This window comes from Amphiprion ocellaris, chromosome 9 (genome assembly GCF_022539595.1).
Source record: "Amphiprion ocellaris isolate individual 3 ecotype Okinawa chromosome 9, ASM2253959v1, whole genome shotgun sequence".
Taxonomy (NCBI): Eukaryota; Metazoa; Chordata; class Actinopteri; family Pomacentridae; genus Amphiprion; species Amphiprion ocellaris.
In genome coordinates, this window is record NC_072774.1 from 1,413,285 (window position 1) to 1,434,168 (window position 20,884).

Below are 20,884 nucleotides of genomic sequence, written 5' to 3' on the forward strand. Positions count from 1 at the left end.
TCTCTTGCACTCCTCTGCTGCATGTTTGATGGGGTTTTTTTTGTTTTGTTTTTTGTTTTTTGCAGGAGTTGTCATCCTCAGAGGTCAGACGATTCCGTTATCACCAGACGGGTTTGTGGTGAAATGTTTTGATTTCCTCCCTGTTTGTTCACATCGTGTACATTCCTCTAACAGCAGCTCAAACACGCATTCTTGCCCAACTAAAGTTTCCCTAATTTAGTGGATCATTCCAGAACTGGAGGACATTAAAAAATCAACCTTCTCTTCTCCAGGTTTCTGCTCCATATTCATCAATAATAGGTATTGATTGTCTCAGCTTCCACATCAATGGTAGCATTTTTATTCCATGTTTTCTGTGTTGTTTGCTAACCCTACTCTAATCACAGTAACAGGGTTGCTAATCCATGCTAATGTGATCTTTTTCTCAGCAGTAGAAGCTAGATATTTAGCTGCTGTTACTGCTGACCAAGAGGACAAACTGACTGATGGAAAACAGTCCAAAGAATGAGTCTGATACTGATAATATGAGGTAGAGGGAGACATTCAATCAAGGCTGACAATGTGATGAATATATGAAAAATAGAAGAGAGGACATAGCTTTGCTCTACACATTCTGTAAGAACACTGTTGATGGAAATTACAAAAACAAGACTCAAAATGACAAAAACAAGACATAAAACGACAGATATGAGACACAAAACAACAAAGGCACGTTGGAAAACAAAAATGGGGTTGTGCTAACATGTCGTGGGACACATTCCAAAAATAATTATTATTATTTCAAATATTATGTTGATTAAAAAATGTTCCCACAATTACAGAGATATGAATGACAAAATAAAACTCATTTTTCTGGTCATATTTCCTGTTTTGTGTCTAGTTTTGGTCATTTTGTGATTTATTGTAGTGTTTTGTGTCTCATTTTTCCGGTTTTGTGTCTAATTCTGTCTTATTTTAGTGTTTTATGTCACATTTTTCTTGTTTTGTGTCTAGTTTTGCTCATTTTATGTTAGATTTTAGTGTTTTGTGTTTCATTTTTCCTGTTTTGTGTCTAATTTTGCACATTTTGTGTTTTATTTTAGTGTTTTGTGTCTAGTTTTGCTCATTTTGTGTCTTATTTTAGTGCTTTGTGTCTCATATTTCTTGTTTTCTGTCTAGTTTTGGTCATTTTGTGTCATATATTTTCAAACATTCTTTTCTCCTGTTTTTTTTTTTTTTTTTAGATTTGTTTGTTGTCAGACATCCTCTTTATCTGCCGTCTCCACAGAAATGGGTGAAAGGTCCTTCAGACTGGAATTTTCCTCACTGCTTTCCCTCAACACGAACCAGATGTTTGCTCCTGGGCTGTACCCCCCCCCCCCTCCCCCAGCCTTTGTTCCTCCTCGTCCTCCTTATAAACGCCGATCAGCCGACCCTCCTCTCATTCCCTCCAGGTCACTAACATGGACTTCTCTGCGCTGCTGCTGCTGCTGCTGTTGCTGCTCGCTCTGACCAGAACTGTGTCTCTGCAGGCGGCAGGTAAGTTCCTGCATCACAAACACCTGGAGGAGTCACACCTGCATGGAGGGAAAACACAGCTAGAGCCTCAGAATGAAGGAAAAGTGAACGTTTATTAACCGGCTGCTCTGTAGGTCATGTTTTAAAAGACGATCCTGCAGCCAGAGACTGAAGTTAATCACTTCTGCTGGAGGTGTGACGTCTTTAAGAGGAGTTTTTGTGCATTAATTCAGTGTTTCTGCTAATTAGCTCATCATATGCATCGCTTATCTGTGGATCCAAGTTAATAACTTCTCTGTAAGTTTACTTCGACTCTTAGAAGGCAGTTTTTCATCACTATAAATTTAACTAAATTAAAAATATTCTGCAAGTTTACTTCATCTCTTGGCTCCAAATTCTTAATTAATGTTTAATAATTTTCTTAGAACTCATTTTTTTTCATATAAATCACAATAATTAAGGTGAAATTATTGTTATCTATATAAATGTGTAGCACATTTAACATATCAGATGTTAACTTTAGAAGAATAAGATTGAATTCACTCAACAAGTTAAAACATTAAGGTTAAAACTCGACATTATGCTATAAAATACTATTTAATCCATCCCATAATACTCTAAACTCTACAGAATGTCCTGAATGATTTGCTAAATGAAGTAACATCCTGCAGAGTTGCGTATAGAAACCCTCCGGAGTCTGAATCGCTCACGCTGTTTTGTAATATTTACTTATTTCAGCTACATGTTTGTACCGTACACGCTGTTCATGTGTGCAGGAGCACATGCGTGTTTGTGGTCACACGTGCTCCAGGCAGAGAGGATACAGTAGCACACATGTTCTCAGTCTGAGAACTGAAAAACGGGGAACCCAGTCTCCCCTGTTTCCTCCCCTCTCTAACGCTCGCTGGCCTTTAGGGTTTATTTATGATGTGGAGGGAAAAGAGGCAGAGAGTGAAGCTTATTCATCTGACTAAGGTTGCTCAAAAATTAGGTAAAGTTGCTCAAAAATAAGTTAAAGTTGCTCAAAAATGAGTTAAAGTTGCTCTATATTAGTTAAAGTTGCTCTATATTAGTTAAAGTTGCTCTATATTAGTTAAAGTTGCTCTATAATAGTTAAAGTTGCTCTATAATAGTTAAAGTTGCTCTATATTAGTTAAAGTTGCTCTATATTAGTTAAAGTTGCTCTATAATAGTTAAAGTTGCTCTGTAATAGTTAAAGTTGCTCTGTATTAGTTAAAGTTGCTCTATATTAGTTAAAGTTGCTCTATAATAGTTAAAGTTGCTCTATAATAGTTAAAGTTGCTCTATAATAGGTAAAGTTGCTCTATAATAGTTAAAGTTGCTCTATATTAGTTAAAGTTGCTCTATAATAGTTAAAGTTGCTCTATAATAGTTAAAGTTGCTCTATAATAGTTAAAGTTGCTCTATATTAGTTAAAGTTGCTCTATAATAGTTAAAGTTGCTCTATAATAGTTAAAGTTGCTCTATATTAGTTAAAGTTGCTCTATAATAGTTAAAGTTGCTCTATAATAGTTAAAGTTGCTCTATAATAGTTAAAGTTGCTCTATATTAGTTAAAGTTGCTCTATAATAGTTAAAGTTGCTCTATAATAGTTAAAGTTGCTCTATATTAGTTAAAGTTGCTCTATATTAGTTGAAGTTGCTCTATATTAGTTAAAGTTGCTCTATATTAGTTAAAGTTGCTCTATAATAGTTAAAGTTGCTCTATATTAGTTAAAGTTGCTCTATAATAGTTAAAGTTGCTCTATAATAGTTAAAGTTGCTCTATAATAGTTAAAGTTGCTCTATATTAGTTAAAGTTGCTCTATATTAGTTAAAGTTGCTCTATAATAGTTAAAGTTGCTCTATAATAGTTAAAGTTGCTCTATATTAGTTAAAGTTGCTCTATAATAGTTAAAGTTGCTCTATAATAGTTAAAGTTGCTCTATAATAGTTAAAGTTGCTCTATAATAGTTAAAGTTGCTCTATATTAGTTAAAGTTGCTCTATAATAGTTAAAGTTGCTCTATAATAGTTAAAGTTGCTCTATAATAGTTAAAGTTGCTCTATATTAGTTAAAGTTGCTCTATATTAGTTAAAGTTGCTCTATAATAGTTAAAGTTGCTCTATATTAGTTAAAGTTGCTCTATAATAGTTAAAGTTGCTCTATATTAGTTAAAGTTGCTCTATAATAGTTAAAGTTGCTCTATAATAGTTAAAGTTGCTCTATAATAGTTAAAGTTGCTCTATATTAGTTAAAGTTGCTCTATATTAGTTAAAGTTGCTCTATAATAGTTAAAGTTGCTCTATAATAGTTAAAGTTGCTCTATATTAGTTAAAGTTGCTCTATAATAGTTAAAGTTGCTCTATAATAGTTAAAGTTGCTCTATAATAGTTAAAGTTGCTCTATAATAGTTAAAGTTGCTCTATAATAGTTAAAGTTGCTCTATAATAGTTAAAGTTGCTCTATATTAGTTAAAGTTGCTCTATAACAGTTAAAGTTGCTCTATAATAGTTAAAGTTGCTCTATAATAGTTAAAGTTGCTCTATATTAGTTAAAGTTGCTCTATAATAGTTAAAGTTGCTCTATATTAGTTAAAGTTGCTCTATATTAGTTAAAATTGCTCTATAACAGTTAAAGTTGCTCTATAATAGTTAAAGTTGCTCTATAATAGTTAAAGTTGCTCTATATTAGTTAAAGTTGCTCTATAACAGTTAAAGTTGCTCTATAATAGTTAAAGTTGCTCTATAATAGTTAAAGTTGCTCTATAATAGTTAAAGTTGCTCTATAATAGTTAAAGTTGCTCTGTAATGGGTAAAGTTGCTCTATAATAGTTAAAGTTGCTCTATAATAGTTAAAGTTGCTCTATAATAGTTAAAGTTGCTCTATAATAGTTAAAGTTGCTCTATAATAGTTAAAGTTGCTCTATAATAGTTAAAGTTGCTCTGTAATGGGTAAAGTTGCTCTATAATAGTTAAAGTTGCTCTATAATAGTTAAAGTTGCTCTATAATAGTTAAAGTTGCTCTCCACTACTGTTCCATCCTGGGTGCTAAACGTTTACCTGACCACCCACGCTGAATTTAACGAAGCGCAATTTGGTAAACAAAGCCTCATTTTCCTGCCTGGTTTTTACGACGGTCCGTGAACGCAGCAAACAGAGTAACACTGAGCGTGTTTGGTGTGTTTGGTGTCACCCCAGGGTCGTGTCCGGAGAGGATCCTGGGCGAGGAGCGGCGGCGGACGTGTCCTCGGACCTGCAAGGCCGACCAGGACTGCGGCAGCAAACGTCAGTGTTTGTGCGACGGCCAGTGTGGTCTCAGCTGTGTGGCACCAGGTAACACGTTGTCGTCGCTAGAAGTGTTTGTGTGTTCAGCTGAGCCAACATGCATCTGGGGGATCCTTCCTGGAAGATAAAACACAAAAAATCTGGCCTCAGAGTGCTGGAAAGTGAGAATGAGTTAAAGTTGCTCTGTATTAGCTAAAGTTGCTCAAAAATCAGTTGAAGTGGCTCAAAAATAATTTAAAATTCCTCAAAATTAGTTAAAGTTGCTCTTAATGTGTTAAAGTTGCTCAAAAATAAGTTAATGTTGCTCTGTATTAGTTGCTCAAAAACGAGTCAAAATTGCTCTATTTTAGTCAAAGTTGCTCAAAGATGAGTTGAAGTTGCTCAAAAATAAGTTAATGTTGCTCTGTATTAGTTGAAGTTGCTCTATATTTGTTGTTAGATAGAATAAAAAGGAATCTCAAATGGGCTAGTATGAGGATCAAGCCTAGTAAATCGAGGAGTATTTCGTTATACAGATGAAAAGTAAGTGATAAGAAGTTTTCCATAGATGGTGAGGAAATTCCCACCATTAGGGAGAAGTCAGTCAAGAGCTTAGGAAGGTGGGATAATGTGGACCTCAATGATAAGGAGCAAGTTGTGCAGTTTAAAAAGGATGTTGCAGAAGGGCTGGATAGAACAGATAAATCAGGGCTTCCAGGAAAACTGAGGTTGTGGTGCTTGCAGTTTGGCTTATATCCTAGATTAATGTGACCAATATCCATTTATGAAGTTCCATTATCCACTGCAGAGAGAATGGAAAGACTAGTCAGTTCTTCTATTAGGAAATGGTTGGGTGTTTCCAGGTGCTTCAGCAGTGTAGCTTTGTATGGGAAAGGGATGCTTCAGCTGCCAGAATCCAGTCTAACAGAGGAGTTTAAGGTTAGGACAGAGCTCTTATTGTCTGGGAGTGAGGACAGTTTAGTTAGCAATGTGGTTCCGAATCCTACCAGGGGGAGGGAATGGAACCCGAGAGCAGCAGTGCAGGAGGCAGAGGCAGCTCCGAGGCAGCAGAAATAGTAGGTCATGTTCAGTTTGACTGGGGAGGCTTGGGGCTTGGCCCAGGCAAACCAGCGTGGAACAAAGCAGGTCTAAAGGAGAAAAGAAAGCTGGTAGTGGAACAGATGCAGAGACAAGAGGAACTGTTAAGGGGGGCAAAGGCAGCTGGTCAGGACAAACAGGGGCAGTGGTTGAACTGGGAAGGTGTTGAGAAGAGGAAGCTCAGCTGGAGGGACCTGTGGAGGATGGAAGAAAGCCGTAATAAAGTTCTAGTAGGGGAACATACGATGTGTTGCCAACCCTTCAGAACCTCAGACTCTGTGTAGATGGAGACCAATCGTTCCTGCTGTGCTCAGGTACTGCAAGCTTACAGCATGTTCTGTCTGGTCGTAGAATTAGCTGATCACAAGGCCGGTATACATGGAGGCATAATCAGGTGCTGAGAAGCTTCACTGCAGATATTGAAGAGAGGAGAAAGCAGGTGAATTCTGGAGGTTCTAGTAAGGAGAGGTTAGTGGAGAAATTAATTGGAGAGGAGGAGAAGGATGAGGGCCTTAAGTCAGGAAGGAGGCAGGAGTCGCCTGGTAGGAGCTGGTGATGGGAAATGCAGGTAGTTTTAGGAGGAAAGCTTGTTGTTCCCCAAGAAATAGTGTGAACTAATCTGAGGTCAGACATTGTTCTGTGGTCTGTGAAGGAAAAGACTGTATTTCATGGAGTTAACAGATTCAGTGGAGGCAGCTGATGACGGGAAGAAGGCTGGATATGCAAAAAACATAAAAACAGAAACTGAGCAGAGGGGATGGAGAACCAGAGCTGGCCCAGATGAGGTGGGGTGTAGGGGCTTTGTTGCAGCTGTTTCACTTTGGAAGGAGCTGGGAGTGCAGGGACAGAATCTGAGGAAGACGGTGAGGAACATGGCAGATGAAGCTGCTAGATCTAGTCAGTGGAGATGGATTAGGAGAAATAATAATAGCTGGGGGGTGAAACGGAGGCAGTGAGGGAGTAGCCCTCTCCTTCACTCTGCTGTCCCCGCCCTCTTTTCCCTCCACCAATGGGCAGAGATCCAGGAAGAAGAAGTGTAGATCAGGTGGGGGCGTGGCCTGTTAGAGTCTCTTTGGGACCATGTGACCATCTCAGGTAAGGCTGCAGTGTAAGGCAGTGGTTGTGTCTTTTTCTTTTGTTAGTTGGTTTTCTTGTTAGGCAGCATTAGCAATGAGCAGTTAGCAATTGGTACCTGCATCCTAGATGAAGTCTGCTTGTGTAGTCTCTGTCTGTGGTGAGCTTGGCTGAAGTAATGATGTATCTTAGTAATTAGCAACTGGCATTAGCATGTTAAAAGGAGACTGAAGATCTGAAGGTCAGAAGTCGATCCATTGAGTTTCAGGCAATCGTCTCTCTGACTGCACCTCGTTATAGTTCAACTTTAGGTGATAAATGCTCCGACTTCTTTGTGTTTGTGTTTTTCATCACAGTTGTCGTAGGCAGAGTGAAGCCCAGGATGCATTGATGGTGTCCCTCCAAAATAATGGCGGAAGAATTGTTTTGGTGAAAACTCTACATCTCTTGGCCTGATTGGTACATCATATTAAATTTGTGATTTGTACTGTTTATAATGTTGTGGTTCTTTGCACCTCATGGCCTCCATAATCACAGCGCTTCAGGCCGAAGTAGCTCAGTTGGGAGAGCGTTAGACTGAAGCTCTGAAGGTCCCTGGTTCGATCCCGGGTTTCGGCAGCTAGGAAGAGTTTTATGGATGCAAAACAAACAATGTCAAAGCTGACTATGACGTTCTGAACCACATTAGCCATGGACAGCTGCTGAATGGTCTGACTGCACCTCCTGATCACTCTGCTTTCTTTAAACAGAAACCAAGCTAGCGTGGAACCTTTAGAGAACTGTCTAGTCAGCTTCAACATTGTTTGTTTACCATGACATTAGGAGGTTTGTTTGTTTGTTTGTTTGTTTGTTGACAACATGTGCAGCAAAAATAAACAAGAACAGGAGAGAAACACTGAAAAGGAAGCTTTGTTTGCAAAAAGAAGGAAATATTTCAGCCACAGAAAGAATGATGTCGACCAAAAACAGCTCTTCTGTCTTGCAGATAAAGTTTCCATTAAACACGTCAAGATATTTTGGACTATTTTTTAAAATAAATTTTCCATTTTTTTTTCACGTTTGTCAATTTTCAGGTCATTTTGGCAAATTATTGAGTACAAATAGACAATTTAATCTACTTCTGGACTTTTTGTAATGGATCTGGATAATGGAGGCATTATGGAACATTTTTAAGTAAAGGTGGATATTTTTTGTCTCATTTTAAACAATTTCAATTGATTTTCGACCGTTTTTGAGTCATTTTTGACTGCTGATATCTAATTTAAAACAAGCTGATTTATATAGGACAATGTCTGAGTCACTTTGAACAATTTAAACCTAGTTTTAGATAAACTGAGTTGTTTTGGGCAATTCTTGAGTACATTTGGACAATATTTAACCCTCATGTCGTCCTGCCGGTCAAAATTGACCCGGTTTAAAGTTTGATAATGTGGAAAAAATATATTTTCAACATTTTTGGGAAATTTGTGAACATTTTTTTGGTGGAAAAAAAGAAATGTTAAAAAAAAATTCTTTAAGAACATTCACAAAAAATCAACCAAAATCCAGCAAATTTCACTGGATTTTGGTTGATTTTTATGTGAATGTTCTTATAGAAAATGTTAGAAGTTTTACTGATTTATATGGAATCACTTTAGATATTTTAGGATTTTTATTCATTTTAAAAAAAAAATATTTACAAGAATTTTCTTGCCAAATTTGGGGGATTTTTTTTTGAAAAATAAAACTTTGAAGGGAAACTTATACGGAATTATTGGAATTTTCTTCCTGAAGGTTTTGCAAATTTTCTGAAATTTGGGGATTTTTTTTGCTGAATTTTTAGATTTTTTTTAGACAAGGAAACAATATTTTGTGGTGTCTGTAAATGAGGACAACAGGAGGTTTAATTCAACTTTGGACTGTTTTCACAGATTTTAGACATGGTTTTAAATCATTTTGGACAAACTCAGTCGTTTTGCAAAAGTTTTAAGTGATTCTAGACATTTTCATTGCTTTAGGTAGGTCGGTAGGTTTGTTTGGGCAGAGTGTCAGACTTTTGGTTCTAGGAGTAAACATCTTAAACCTGTAGAGACGTCTGCTTTAACCGTCTCGTCCTGCAGATCTGCTGATTCTGTCTGTTTGTCCTCAGGTCGGACGTGTCCGTGGCCTCTTCCCCAGAGTGAGCGCTCTGAAGCCCGCCTCCTCTCTCCCACTCACTCCTTCTCGGCGCTGCTGGAGGTTCGCTGTAAGCCCGGCTTCACGCTGCCCAGCGGCCTGGACGCCACCATCCGCCGTTGTCAGGGCGACCGGCAGTGGAGCGGGGACGAGCCCATCTGCACAGGTGGGTCTGAGCTGGAAAACCTGCACGTCTTCGTATTGCTGCGGATAGAAAACATCTGGGAGAATCCGGCTTCGGGTTCTGAGCGGTTTCCATTCATCCGGGGTTCGTTGGGGTCGGCTCGGTGTGTTTGTGTGTCCGACAGATATCCAGGGAGGAAACCCCTCTGAGATCATGTCGACTCAGACGTTGCACAACCGGGACCTCGTCTCCCCCGTCGCCATGGCAACCGGAGCTGTTCAGAGTCTGCAGATTTTACCGCTGAACTCTTGATAAGTTTACCCCTCCTGTTGTCTTCATTTACAGGCATCAAAAAAATTGTTTCCTTGTCTGAAAAAAAAAAAATCCAAAAAATCTGCAAAAAATTCCCCAAATTTCTGAAAATTTGCAAAACCTTCAGGAAGAAAATTTCAATAATTCCTTAAAAGTTTCCCTTAAAAGTTTTATTTAAAAAAAAAAAAAAAATCCCCCAAATTTGGCAAGAAAATTCCTATAAATATTTTCAAAAAATGAGTAAAAATCTTCCAAAAAAAAATCCTAAAAATATCTAAAGTGATTCCATATATATCAGTAAAACTTCTAATATTTTCTTTAAGAACATTCACAAAAAAAATCAACCAAAATCCAGTGAAATCCGCTGGATTTTTGTTGATTTATATGTGAATGTTCTTAAGAAACATTTTGAACTTTTCTTTTTTTCCACCAAAAAATGGATCAATTTTGAGTCGCAGGACGACACGAGGGTTAAAGAGGACATGAAGGCTGAACAGCAGCCGTGTGTTTGTGCACAGATTGTACAGATGCATCTACAGAAGCAGCTCATGTGATGTTTATGTTGTATTTGTTGTTTACACAGTAAACGTGTAAACAGACACACCAGCAACTGAGGTCAATCCTTAAAGAATGCAAGTTCAAAGGCCTCTGGTTGGTGTCGAGTCGCAGCCAAAAAGCTGCTGATGCAGTGAAAAACGCAGAACAACAACAGTTAGAGTGAAATAACAGACAGTGAACTAGAGAAAGAAGACTGAGGTTTAACTGTTAAGGTTAAAATGCTACATTATTAACCCTCGTGTCGTCCTGCGGGTCAAAATAGACCCATTTTAAAGTTTGAAAATGTGGACAAAAAGATATATTTCCACTGTGAAACTTCTGATGTCCACATTTTCAACATTTTTGGGAAATTTTTGAACATTTTTTGGTGGAAAAAAAGAAATGTTAAAAATGTTTCTTAAGATCATTCACATAAAAATCAATGTTCTTCAAGAAAATATTAGAAGTTTTACTGATATATATGGAATCACTTTGGATATTTTTAGAATTTTTTTGGAAGATTTTTACTCATTTTTTGAAAATATTTACAAGAATTTTCTTGCCAAATTTGAGGAAATTTTTTAAAAAATAAAACTTTTAAGGGAAACTTTCAAGGAATTATTGGAATTTTCTTCCTGGAGGTTTTGCAAATTTTTAGAAATTTGGGGAATTTTTTTGCAGAATTTCTGTTTTTTTTTCGCACAAGGAAACAATATTTTTTGGTGCCCTTAAATGAGGACAACAGGAAGGTTAAATAAAATACAAATAACCCAACTTAAATATTGAATATTAGACCCTACAGCAGTCCTGTCAGCCGGCTCTGATTTTATGCTTTTAGGAATTTCTTCATCTCATCCTTCAGCTTCAGCAGCTGTTTTGCACCTCTTGGCCTCCGTATATGTTGCTTTTCAGGCCGAAGTAGCTCAGTTGGGTGGGAGAGCGTTAGACTGAAGATCTAAAGGTCCCTGGTTCGATCCCGGGTTTCGGCAGGAAGAGTGAGTTTTAGGAACAGGAAGTCCTCAGCAAACAATGCTAAAGATCTCTGGGTTTTCAACAGCTGTTCTGTCTGTGCAACAACAGAGAATGGTCTGACTGCACCTCGTCCTGACTCGTCGATATTTCTTTAAACCAATTGCGTCATCTTGGTTGGAGCCTAGCCCAGGATGTAGTGATGGTGTCCATCAAAATGCTGCTGGTGGAATTGTTTTGGTGGAATGTTTGTCTGGACGCTAGCATCTCTTAGCTCTATTGGCATTTGGCCCATCTAAATGGAATTTGCGATTGAAGTTTTTTAAATGTTGCTGTTTTTTGCACCTCGTGGCCTCCATAATCGCAGTGTCCCAGGCCGAAATAGCTCAGCTGGGAGAGCGTTAGACTGAAGATCTAAAGGTCCCTGGTTCGATCCCGGGTTTCGGCAGCTGTAGTGATTTTTAGGAACGCAAAGGCTCAACAAACAATGCTAAAGCTGCTTTAATCCTCAGTTTCAGCAGCTGTTCTGCTTGAACAACACTAAAGAATGGTCTGACTGCACCTCATTCTGACTTGTCTGTGTTTTTTTAAACTAATCACAGTCACCTTGGTTGGAGCTTAGTAGTTAGCTCCAACCAAAGTAGTGATGGTGGAATTGTTTTGGTTGAACATTTGCCTGGACGCTAGCATCTCTTAGTTCTATTGGCATTTGGCTCGTCAAAATGCAATTTATGAATGAAGTTTTTTAAATGTTGCTGTTTTCCATAATAATATGGAGGCCATGAGGCACAAAAATCAGCGTCACGTTAAAATTACAATTCACAAATTCATAATCTGAGCGTGACGACGGACGTCCAGAGCTCCCCTCCAGCATTAATCTAAGCCGTGATGTCTGGAGGTGAGTGCGCATTGTGAGATTTCTTATCATCTCTAACGGTGGAACCCGCAAGATTATTTATCTGCTCAGAGATGTGAAACGAGGATACAACTCTCAGCTCTTAGCTTCCTCCTCGAGAGACGGGCAGAAGGTAGGTGGGTTTTAGTGCGAGCGCTGTGTGTTCTAGTGTGGAGAGGCGGTGGGCGGCGGCGGATCGCTGGTGTTTACCGAGAGTCGGATCCTTCGGTGTACATTAGACCGGAGTGTGTGTGTCGGACTGCACATGTGTCACACGGCTCACATGTGTGTGTTGCGTTGCGTGTTGTGTGGGCGACAGATCACAGTCGGGAGAGTCAGAGAGCTCTCACGATGCTTCAGGCCTTTCTGTTCTCTCATCCTCGTCCATCTGAGGCCTCCGATGAGCACAATAGAAGCCAAGGACGAGCCTGCAGCCCCGTAGTTAGTGTGAGTAGAAAGAAAAAAAAACTAGAAAGAGGCTCATATGAAGTCAGCGTTTAATGCTTCATTCAAAATTGCAGCTTTCTACTTGTCAGAAGATGAATCTGGTTTACCTGCAGCTGTGTGGGCGGCAGCAGAGGCAGAAATATGAAAACAGAACTGGGCTTCGGGCTCTCATCCGCCACCAAACAGACCAAACGCAGCGCTGCCTCTCCCATAGGTGCCTTTACATTCTCAGATTAACGCCACTCAGGTACCGAAGATAGAGCTAACGCTCTCCCTCCTGAAGCACTGTGATTACAGAGGGCATGAGGTGCAAAAAAAAGAGCAACATTTAAAAATTTAAATTCCATTTACACGGGCCAAATGGCAATATAGCTGACAGATGCTCGCGTCCAGGAAAACATTCCACCGTCACTCTATTTCAGGGACACCATCACTACATCCTGGGCTAAACTCAAACCCAGATGATTGTAATTGGTTTAAAAAAAAAGTCAAGCATTTTTTCCTCCATAACAGAATGACAAATTCTGAATAAAATAAAAAATGAAATACAGCCTGGAGAGCAGCATGTGTGGAGACCATGAGGCGAAAAACAAATACTTTTGAAAGGAAATAAATTCAAATACGGAGGCCATGAGGTACAAAAACGTCATAAATTCAACAAAAACATGACAAAGAAGCACAGAAATGATGAGGAGCAGTCAGACCATTCTATACTGCAGGTATGTAAGTCTGGAACAACAGAAGCCAAAGATGAGCCTGCAGCCCCATAGTTAGTGCGAGTAGAGGAAAAAAAACACAAAAAGAGGCTCATATGGAGTTGGTATTTAATGCTTCATTCAAAATCACAGCTTTCTACTTTCCCTGAGATGAATGTGGTTTACCTGCAGAGTGGAGCTGCAGCTGTGTGGGCGGCAGCAGAGGCAGAAATGTGAAAACAGAACTGGGCTTCGGGCTCTCAAACGCAGCGCTGCCTCTCCCATAGGTGCCTTTACATTCTCAGATTAACGTCGCTCGGGTACCTAAGATAGGCCTCTGGTGAGAGCCGTCTCTGGCTTTAAAGCAGCGCTTCATGCGGCTCGGGTCACTCCAGCCTCTCTCCAAGCACCACTTTTGATATTTATATTTCCACAAGCATGAGGCTCTCAAACTTCCAGGAACGAGCGGTGCCAGGTATTACACAACCACAGCTCTAGCTGCGAGCTCGGAGAGGTGTGAGGCTGTGCTTCACCTGCTGTCGAACCTTGATATATTACCTAAGAAGGGCTATTTCAACCTAAATAGAACAAGACATTGGGTGAAACGCCTCCCTGGGTCACAAACTAAATACAAACCTCAGTTAATACAAGTCAAACGAGGTAACTTTTCTACTCTTCCACTACTTTTCTTCCTCCTTTCCTACCTGCCAGCAGGTGTCCACATCAGTCAATTAGATGCCGCTTGATGTTTTCTGTCTTCATGAGTCGCTGCTGTTTGTGTAACAGTTCTGGATCAGATCTGGATTTATTCATATCCTGCACTTCAAAATATAAAAGCGCTCAACTGCAAGTGAAAGTTTTGAACTCACAGTATCGTCTTCACAGTTAGTAAAAGTACTGCAGCAGGATTTCTGTTCAATGTCTTCACCTGGATTTAACTAAGCAAACAGGTAAGAGCCTTCCATTGGATAATTACTGCAGTGATGAAACAACTTCTTTAACCCTAGCTGATTCTCATTTCTGAAACAACCATGTAGGAAGACATATCCTGTGGTCATGGAAAGGATGTTAATCTGTCTCAGAAGGGTCAAATTATTGGCCTGCATCAAGCAAAGAAAACAACTAACGAGATGAAACGACTAAAATCAGGTTAAGAACCGTCCAACACATCATTAGAACCTGAAAGACAGTGGAGAACCTTCACCTTCCAGGAACAAACTCTTAGATGATCGTAGGAAACCAACAGTAGAACTTACGACTGTTTAATAGTGAAAGTAAGAACATTTCCACATGAAGGGAACTCAAAGGATTGGGACTAAACAGCTGTAGCTCTAAGAAAACCACTGATCAGTGAGCATAATCAGAAAAAATAAAGATTGCACTCTGGATCAATGGAAGAAGCTCATGTGGTCTGATGAGTCCAGATCTACCCGGTTCCAGAGGGATGGGAGCAGTAGTTTAGGTCAGGTTTTGGTTCTGACTTTGTGCTGGTTTTAGACTTTTTTAGGACTGGTTTCAGACTGTGTTAGGCAGGTCTTGGACTTTTTTTTTAACCCCAAGAACACCAAACCTACCACCAAGCATGGAGGTGGCAGTATCATGCTCTGTGGAACTGGAGCTTTCCACAAAGTAAATGGAATAATGAAGAAGGAGGATCACCTCCACGTTCTTCAGGAAAACCTAAAACCATCAGCAGAAGGTTGATCTTGGACACAGTTGGATGTTTCAACCAGACAATGAGCCCAAACACACATCAGACGTGGTAAAGAAATGGTTCCATCAGGCTAGAATGAAGGTTCTAGACTGGTCTCCCCAAAGTCCTGACTTTGACCCATCAGAACCTGAAGAAACAAGTCAGAAAGATGATAAACTTGTTATCTTTCTTCTTAAATGTTAATATTTTCTGGTTTCTTTCCTCATCTATGACAGTAAACTGAAGATCTCTGGACAAAACAAGATATTTTCTGGACATTTTAGAGGCCAAACAGCTGATTGATTCATTGAGAAAATAATCAACACATTAATAAATGATACTCTGATGCACATTTTTAAATATATTTTGGCATGTTAAAGACCAAAGAACCACTCAATAAATCCAGAAAACAGCTGGCAGATTATTAAACAGTGGAAATGATGATTATTTTATGTATTTACAGCTTATTCTGTAACTCGCTGTGTACTTTTTTATTGTCAAGTTGTCTGTTGTTGCACAGTAATATTCTAATTTTTCTCCGGTCAGTTTTTATCCTCGACAGTTTCAGTGTCGGTGAAATCTTTAACCTCCGTCTTCTTTCTGTCCGACCTCCAGAGTCTCCGTTGGCTGCAGCTCCGACCTGCCCGCTGCCCCAGGAAGTGACCAACACCTTCAGCATCGAGGGCGCCGCCGTCGCCGGAACCTCCATCCGCTACAGCTGCCTGTCCGGGTGAGAAGGGGTTAACTGGGAACCCGAACCGATTCAGACGAGGAACCGGAGGAAGTGTGAAGAAGAAAGAAAGCGGGAGGGAGGGAGGTGTGAGGATGAGATGAATGGCAGGGAATTCGTTTTGATCTCCCAGCTGACGAGCTCCCCGCTGAGCTAACTGGGTCATTACAGTCTAATCTGGTAGCACACTGACTCATCTGCAGCGGGAGTGGATGTGTCAGCCGGAGTTTAGACGCCATGAAAGGAATCATTCACACCTTTTCCATCACTTTTATTCAGGCGAGGCTCCTCAGAACTCAACACATCACTCCTCTTTCCTCTCTGCAGGGCTGAGATAGTTGGGAGCAGCGAGAACTTCTGTCAGGAGAACCAGACCTGGCAGTATCCTCACCCCATCTGCAAGAGTAAGTGTGCAGGGGAGTCTCACACTGACCAGTAAACTAAACGATTCCAGTAATTGGTCAATCAGTCTAAACTCTCAAATTCCACCTTCTTTGATGTGAATAATTTCTGGTTTCTTTCCTCCTCTGTGACAGTAAAAGGTCTTTGAGACATTTGAGGAAGCTCTGATCCACATTTTTCACCATTTTCTCGCATTTTAGAGACCAAACAACTGATCAAGTAACCAGTTTGATACATTTTTTTTATTAAGAAACAGTCTAAATTCTGTGATTTCAGCTTCTTAAATGTGAATATTTTTTGGTTTCTTTCCTCCTCTGTGACAGTAAACTGAAGACCTTTGGACTAAACAAGACATTTGAGGAAATACTAATTCCCATTTTTCACCATATTCTCGCATTTTAGAGACCAAACTGCTGATCGATTAACCAGTTTGAGTCGTTTTCAATTAAAACAGTCTAAATTCTGTGATCTCAGCTCCTTAAATGTGAATATTCTGGCTTCTTTCCTCCTCTATGACAGTAAACTAAAGATCTTGAACTAAATAAGGCATTTTCCGATCTTTTCCGTCATTTTCTCTTATTTTAGAGACCAACCAGCTGATCGATTCATTGAGAAAATAATCAACAGACTAATAAATGATACTCTGATCCATATTTTTCCCCATCTTTTGGCATTTTAAAGATCAAAGAACCAATCAATAAATCCAGAAAACACCTAGCAGATTAGTAAACAGTGGAAATGATGATTATTTTATGTATTAGTTTGTATTTATGGCTGATTCTGTAACTCGCTGCAAGAAAAACTGTCTAAATTCTGTGATTTCAGCTTCTTAAATGTGAATATTTTCTGGTTTCTTTCCTCCTCTATGACAGTAAACTGAAGATATTTGGCCAAAATGAGACATTTGAGGAAACTCTGATCCACATTTTTCACCATTTCTGGCATTTTAAAGACCAAAGAACCACCCAGTAAATCCAGAAAATAACACGCACTTTAATAAACAGTGGAAATAATGATTATTTTTGCAGCCTCAGTGAGCATGCACATGTTACATCATCCTCGCTCTCGGGTAACTTGGTGTAATTCTGAAGATTAGCAGGAAAAGACTGAGCGATGAGTAAGTGAGAGCTTTGGAGATGGTTTGTTTTTGCATGTGTTCGTGTGTGAGAGCAGAAATCTAAGAAATAGTGAATCACAGGAGACACATGGAAACAGAGAAAACCTTCCAGGAGCTGCTGATCTGTTCCACGGTGCTCTTCCGCCACCCGGTGGTCAAACCGAGGACTTCACCGCCTGCAGAACAGGAGGGGGAATTTCTTCAGAAAGCTTCTTGAAAATGACCGAGGCTTTGAAGACAAAATGTTCTGAGATATCATTGCGGCTTCAACCTTTGAAACCCTAAAAAATGAAACACCTGAGTATCCCTGTTCTTGTTCTTCAGTTCTTGTGTTTTAGTCATCGAAGGTTTAGAAAAGATGAGCTGACTGATACTTTTGCTCTCTCAGAAGTCTTCTGCCAGCCTCCTGAAGAGGTGGAGCGGGGCTACGTGGTGGCCGTCCAGAAGACCGAGTATGAAGTCGGCTTCGACATCCACTACCTGTGCAAGAAGAACTTCCTGCTGGATGGACCTCAGAAGATCACCTGCATGTCCAACGGCAGCTGGAGCGCAGCGCCACCACATTGCAGAGGTAAAGATCAAGATCTGTTGCAATCCCCATGAATAATTTAACATTTAATACCCCATTTTCCCAGAAAATGCAAACTTAATGTAGCATAGATGAGTTGTAGTACCTGGCTGTTCCACCAGGTGGAGCCTCTTCCTGTTTAGTACTGTAGAAACCAGAGGATGCGTCACTCACACAGAGCATTGTGGGGCGTTTAGCTAGCAATGGGGCACCATGACAAAGACTTCTGAGATGCTTAATAACCTGTAGCTACATCAGTTAATTTACATGATGACTGTAAAAAACAAACAAAAAACAGGCCAAAACAATTGAGTTTCATTGAGTTACAGCAATATTTGACACGAGCAACCTAAGAAAAATAATGTCTACATCAAAAAAGTATTTTTACAAATTTAAATTTGGCCCTGGATGCACTAGTTCCTGGTTGATCCACCAGGTGGAGCCTCTTCCTGTTTAATCCTGTAGAGACCAGAGGAGGCGTCACTCAGACGACAGTTCATGTTAAAGCAGAGAGCATTGTGGGAGTTTAGCTAGTGAAGGCACCATGACAAAGACTTCTGAAATGCTTAATAACCCATGGCTACGTCCGTTAATTTACATGTTGACTGCAAAAAAAAAGAAAAAACAGGCCGAAACAGTTGAGTTTTGTTTCCATTCGACTCTTTGTTCCTGAAGCTCGCTGCCTCATCCCCGCTGAGCGGAGCCGTGTGGTGATTGGTGGAGTGAAGCGCTGGCCGTTTGATGTCACCGACGCCATGGTTCCTCACGGCGAGAACGTCACGCTCTTCTGCAAACATCCTCAGAAGCAGTGCAGCTTCGGCGCCGCTGAGATCTGCTTCGACGGGAATCTGCAGCCTCCAGCGTGCTACCTCGGTAAACCCGGAACCAAAAACATGACATTTATCAACATTTATTTAAAAGAATGTTTTTCTTTAGTAAAATCACAGCAATAATTTCTTAATTTTTACACGTTAACTGCAAAAAAAACCCCAGCCCAAAATTTCCATATCAAAAATCTGTATTATATAAATATTAATTAATTCTTTTACAACGATTCACCATAAAGTGATGCTATTTTTTTTTTTACTGTATTTATATGAGCAAAAGTAACATCATTTTACAGATATTTGCTCTTTTTAGAAAGAAAAATGATTTATGCTTAGGAATAATTTATCATTGTTGAACTGTATTAGTTATTTTACATGTTTTTCCAGTTTTGTTAAATTAAATATACTATCTAGTAAGATCACAGAAAAAAACATGTTTACTGTAAAAAAAAAAGCCATGTTACCTTTTTTTTTTAACCGTATTAAAATCAGCAAAAATAAAGTTATTTTATTGCTTTGAAAAAACATAATTTGAAATAAACATTTTAATTTGGGTTACTGTTTGGAACAAGTCACTATTATTATTTTTTAAATAGATTTTACATGTGTTGCTAAATTATAAATAATAGCTAATAAAATCTCAAAAAAGTATGAATTTACATATTGACTGTTAAAACACTGGTCAAAACCTTAAATAACATCCATATAATAATAATAATAATAATAATAATTTATTATTATTATTATGATTGTTATTATTACTATTAATAATACTCATTATTATTATGATTATTATTATGATTATTTTTACAGATTTTACATGTTTTGCTAAATTATAAATAATAGCTAATAAAATCTCAAAAAATTATGAATTTACATATTAACTGTAAAAATACTTGTCAAAACCCTAAATAACATCCATATGATAATAATAATAATAATAATAATAATAATAATAATAATAATAATAATAATAATAATAATAATAATAATTATTATTATTATTATTATTATTATTATTATTATTATTATTATTATTATTATTCTCATCATTATTACTATTATTATTATTATTATTATTATTATTATTATTATTATTATTATTATTATTATTATTATTATTAATAATAATAATAATAATAATAATAATAATATTATTATTATTGTTACCTTCTCAAACCCTAATTCATTCTTTTAGAACATTGAACTAAAAAGCAACTTTTTAAATGTTTACGTGAAGATTTAGTTTCATATTTTACTGTATTATTATAACCTGTGTACAATGCGTGACTGTAAAATTATGTTATGTGTCACTAGATTTACATCTGACATAAAATATATTTATTTCACATATATTTGACATTATTTTTTTTTCAGTTTTAAACGATGCAGCATTCCCCTGTTTTTTAACATATTTTTCTGGCACCATATTTCCAGTTTGTTTCATTTCTCTGCTGTGGATGGTCTTATTGATGGATTAAAGCTCCTCCCTGTCATTTCAGAGCCCACATGGCTGCAGTACAAACTCTTCCCTCACCGGCTGGTCTCAGAAATCGAGGCGTGTGAAGCCGGAGACGTGGAGTGAAGACCTGAACCTCCCTGACGCTGAGTCACAACACGAACACTTCCAGCTGATCTGCAGCTTCGACCCTCCTCATTCTGGTCCGTCAGAGCTGAACCCTCCCCTCGGCTCTCCCGGACCGGCTGTTTAAACGCTGCTGCTGTTGGCTTTACTTCGTCCTGCACACTATCAAGCTGCAGGTTTAACTATAATCTGTATTACCTTGATCCTCCTCCAGCTTGAGCCGATGTAGCTGCAGCCTCCACCATGGAGTATGTGGAATGTATTAGTAGATGCTGTAGCAGTTATTCATGTATTCATACCCACTGCACTCTGTGATGTTTCACTGTGATCTTCTTCTGTCGACGCGCCAAGTCTCCAGGCTTGTAAGTTTTAATGATGTGAGCGAGTTGAAATAAAATAATGTCAGAAAGATTCGTTATCGGCCTCTTTTATGGCAAATACAGTTCTATGTTTCTCCCTGAGACCACAGAACGTCTTTTAGTTAAATCCGTTTGAGCATTCATTTCACATTCTTGATCAGTTTTCTCCAATAGTTAGATGTTTATCAGGACTAGTTGGACATTTGGTCTCACTAGTTGAACAGAAACTGTCACTAGTCACCTTTTTCCAGTAACTAGTGGCTCTTTTGTCCAACTAGTTCCACAGAACCCATAATGATAAACCTGTGCACTGCTCTAGTAGCACTGAAGTCTCAACTAGTCCCCTCTAGATCAAACTAATTAAGAAATAAAGTCTTACTGGGGAACCTGTGACTATTAAAGCCCCATGTGACCTATGGAAAGCCATTCGAGCATTTATTCTATAAACTCGGTATCGTAATTAGGTCTTTGTTAGAACTAGTTGGACATTTGGTCATATTAGTTGAACAAGAACTCTTACTAGTCACTCCTGTGGC

General features: G+C 38.7%; 1 protein-coding gene and 3 non-coding genes across 4 annotated transcripts; all 4 read left to right on the forward strand.

Moving 5' to 3' along the window:
• Positions 1-1,363: 1,363 nt before the first annotated feature.
• Positions 1,364-20,400, forward strand: ntd5 (ntl-dependent gene 5). Its single transcript, XM_055013487.1, has 8 exons — positions 1,364-1,518; positions 4,697-4,831; positions 9,063-9,254; positions 15,376-15,490; positions 15,818-15,894; positions 17,398-17,580; positions 18,253-18,450; positions 19,907-20,400. Exons 1-8 carry the CDS (start codon positions 1,443-1,445, stop codon positions 19,987-19,989), a joined length of 1,059 nt encoding a protein of 352 aa, XP_054869462.1. The 5' UTR covers positions 1,364-1,442; the 3' UTR covers positions 19,990-20,400.
• On the forward strand, positions 7,480-7,552 carry trnaf-gaa (transfer RNA phenylalanine (anticodon GAA)). Its single transcript has one exon. It is a non-coding gene; the product is annotated as a tRNA-Phe (tRNA).
• On the forward strand, positions 10,974-11,050 carry trnaf-gaa (transfer RNA phenylalanine (anticodon GAA)). Its single transcript has one exon. It is a non-coding gene; the product is annotated as a tRNA-Phe (tRNA).
• trnaf-gaa (transfer RNA phenylalanine (anticodon GAA)) lies at positions 11,406-11,478 on the forward strand. Its single transcript has one exon. It is a non-coding gene; the product is annotated as a tRNA-Phe (tRNA).
• Positions 20,401-20,884: the final 484 nt, after the last annotated feature.

Bases quoted from the DNA above. Each gene is read 5' to 3' on its own strand.
- ntd5 (XM_055013487.1), top strand. From the start codon at position 1,443: ATGGACTTCTCTGCGCTGCTGCTGCTGCTGCTGTTGCTGCTCGCTCTG. The intron at 9,255-15,375 runs GTGGGTCTGAGC...TCCGACCTCCAG, and splicing joins GGACGAGCCCATCTGCACAG to AGTCTCCGTTGGCTGCAGCT. The intron at 15,491-15,817 runs GTGAGAAGGGGT...TCCTCTCTGCAG, and splicing joins CGCTACAGCTGCCTGTCCGG to GGCTGAGATAGTTGGGAGCA.